This window comes from Triticum urartu, chromosome 7A, assembly GCF_056163025.1.
Source record: "Triticum urartu cultivar PI428250 chromosome 7A, HENAU_Tu73, whole genome shotgun sequence".
Classification (NCBI taxonomy): domain Eukaryota; kingdom Viridiplantae; phylum Streptophyta; class Magnoliopsida; order Poales; family Poaceae; genus Triticum; species Triticum urartu.
Window position 1 is genome coordinate 556,714,637 of NC_141879.1, and position 3,368 is coordinate 556,718,004.

Below are 3,368 nucleotides of genomic sequence, written 5' to 3' on the forward strand. Positions count from 1 at the left end.
CCAGTTCATACACGCAACATCTTGCACGCATGCAGGGTGAAATCAGGGGTATGTAGAGTGTAACAGAAAAGGACCCGATAGCAAGCGAAAGTTTGCTGGAGGGATGACATTTGCGAATAATTTTGATGGCGATTTGCATTGGCTGAGAATGGCAGTTTTAGTTAGCAAGCATGACAACTCCGTTGCAGTTCAGTTTTTCGTCACAAAATTACTGTGCTTTCTAACTTAAATTATCATCTTTGCCATCACTAACGATGATTGAACTTGCCATCAAAACGTTCGCACTGCCCATCCCTACCAGCAAACATTCTGATTATGATTACCGAAAGAAAAAAGGCACACTTAGGCAATAGGCATGCGCAAGAACATACACATGCATCACATTAGCATTATCTTATTGTAAAAGTTACTAGTTATGGTACATATTATTATAGAAGTGCAGTTTACTCAGTACAAAATTTATTAACCTATACATTCGATCTCAGTAGAGCATAATTATATATTGCATGCATCTTAAGACAATATTGCATATATAAGAAGCATAGCCCATCAACTCAGTGGCAAGAAACCATGGAAATATTTGTAGGTTATTGGACTATCAGAATGTTAAAATATTGATTTTAATGTAGAAGTACTGAAATTGCATGCTATTAATAAGTGTATGATAACTACATAAACCAAGAAGAAAATGTGAAGATTATTTTTTTATTTTTTAAATCTTCGGTATAGCTAACCACAAAAATAAAACATGTCAAGTGATGTGTTTATCTTAAAACTATTATTATATTATTAAAACAAGAGTCGAACAAGCTATCGTATATTTGTCTATATAGACTGAAACATCTTCACTGTTAATTCTAGGGTACAACGGCTGGGCTTTAGTACTTGATAGTAATTTTTGTGTTAGTCCCGACGCATGCATGCCGAGTTCGAATTTTCCATGCCAACGACTATGGTTCTTTGTTTCTCCCTCGTGCACGTGTTAATTGCACAGAAGTACCATAATTGGGACGTCACATGCAGATTGGTATCATGATTGTTAATTTTTGCGTGTCAGTACCAATATTGGTCCAAGTTTTTGGAAAAAGGCTAAAACGCTGATTTATACGTATTGACGTTGTATCCGACAGCTCGGGCCCACCCGTCAGGTGCCACGCTGGCCAATCGGCGCGTGCCCGCGTGCTGACTAGGACGAGCCGTTCTCCAACCCAGTCCGGTCGCACCGGTTTGCCCCCACCGCACCATTCCCCTCCCCTCCTCCTCCTCCTCGACTCATTCCCTCCGTCACCGCCGCCCGCGTCCCGACTGCCGGCCGCCGCCCCGCCCCGCCGACGCCATGGTTTTGGAGGATGAAAGCAGCGACGACCAGTCTAGCCTCCCGTACATGCAGTCTTCCTCCTCCACCGACGGGCTCAACCAGGTCAGGACAGTGAGTTTAGGGTTAGGGTTTCAGATTTGGGATTACTTGATTTGGTTGATTTAGGTAGGTTTTGATTTGGCCATTGTCTTTGTGCGAGCTTCTGCAGGTCCCTTTCAGCCTTGAAGATCCAGATTACAAGGGGCTTGAGCTGGAGGTGATGTCCCCATGTGAGAAGCACGGCATGGCATCTGAGAGGCTTGTTGCCTTTGAAGGAACTGACACAGGCAGGAGGTTTTTAGCATGTGCACAGCCGGTATGGATTGTAGGCATAGTGATTTTTTTCTTAGTTTGTTAGGGCCATATTGAACTCTGCTTGCTGGAGTAATCTGATGTTGTGAACATTTTGGTTCATAGTGGTAGTACAATAGCTTATTTAGGTCAAGCATTAGTATATTTTGCTGGAGTACAATGGCATAGTAATTTTGGTTCATAGTGGTACTAGAGTAGCTTATGTAGGTCAAGCATGAGTATATTTTGTTTGCTGGAGTACAATGGCATAGTAATTTTGGTTCATAGTGGTACTAGAGTAGCTTATTTAGGTCAAGCATGAGCATATTTTGCTTGCTGGAGTACTCTGCTTGCTGTGAAATTTTTTTAACTGGCCATATGTTTAAAAATGGTTGAACACACCTTGATATGAACACTAGAGTATCTAACCTAGTCAGTCAGCTACTCAAGTGGCTGCTCCTCTTGTTAAATTTAGATATTCTTGTTGGCAATTTCAGTGATCTTGTGTAATTACTTGTTGTATGAACTGTTGGTGTTGTTGTTGTTTTTGCAGGAAGGTAGCAATTGTGGCTTTGTTGAATGGGTTGATCACCAGTGGCCCCAAACAATGCAAAATGCATTGTTGAAGCTATGGGCAATGGTTGAAGATGCCAAGAGTGATAGGGTGAATGACAATCTTGAAAGTTCTTTCACTGTCCACCATCTGACAGAAGAGAAGAACAAGTTGGAGGCCAACTATGACAAGCTAGTCCAAGATGTGCATCAGCTTATGAACTTCCAGGAGGATAGGGTGGTGGATTTCAGACATTTGCAGTCTGCCATTACATATCAGCAGGAGGTAAGAAAAGAACTGATTGATGATATGAAGGCACAGATGGCAACTGAGATGGCAAAGAAAGATGCAGAGACCTAGAAACTTAGTCAGAAGTATGAGTTGCTGGTCAACTTGACAAGAGCTCAAGCAATAGTCATTCAGAACTTGAAGTTGAACAAAATGAAAGAGAAGCAAGTGCTTACTGAAGCTAGGATGAATTTGGAGCTGAAGAATTCAGAGCTAACAAAGTGTCAGGAGAAGCTCACCCAAGAGAAGCTAGAGTTGAAGCTTCAGGTTACTGATCTTCTTAAGGGAAAGGAAAAGCATATTCAAGAGAAGTGGCAGTTAGAGTTTCAGAATGCTGAGCTCATGATGGGAAATGAAAAGCTGAAGGAGACGTTCAAGGGGATTCATGCCATTTTGGAGAAGTGAAGAAGATGAAAATGAGATCAATGGCATTGCTGACCTTTTGGCAATGATGGTTGTGTAATGACCTAGCATCTAGGAACTAAGGTTGTGTACTGTATGCTTGTACTAATTGTGAACTATGGTTGTGTATGTATGTAGTAGTTATGCTATTCATCCTTTTGTGAGAAAAGGATGAACTATGCATTTGAAGTTGAACTCCTCTATGTATTGTGAACCAATTATTATGTATGGCTATAATGAGTTGAACTCCAGAATTTAATGTGTGGTATGATTGGTAGACATGGATCAGTTTCTTATTTTGTAATGCCATGTCTGCAAAAAAATTATATGATTGCTAGATGGATATGCTGATTATATAGATGGATATGTTGATGATCATACATTATGACAATGTTGCAGCAAACCACTCATGTCATACAAAATAAAAGAGGATCAAGACTGACTCAATCTCATTGCATCAGAAGATAACTTCACTGG

At 40.8% G+C, this 3,368-nt stretch overlaps 1 protein-coding gene across 1 annotated transcript; it reads left to right on the forward strand.

The window, feature by feature from the left end:
• Window positions 1-1,336: 1,336 nt before the first annotated feature.
• Window positions 1,337-2,561, forward strand: LOC125533104 (uncharacterized). Its single transcript, XM_087533346.1, has 3 exons — window positions 1,337-1,420; window positions 1,527-1,673; window positions 2,202-2,561. Exons 1-3 carry the CDS (start codon window positions 1,337-1,339, stop codon window positions 2,559-2,561), a joined length of 591 nt encoding a protein of 196 aa, XP_087389472.1.
• The last annotated feature ends 807 nt before the right edge of the window (window positions 2,562-3,368 follow it).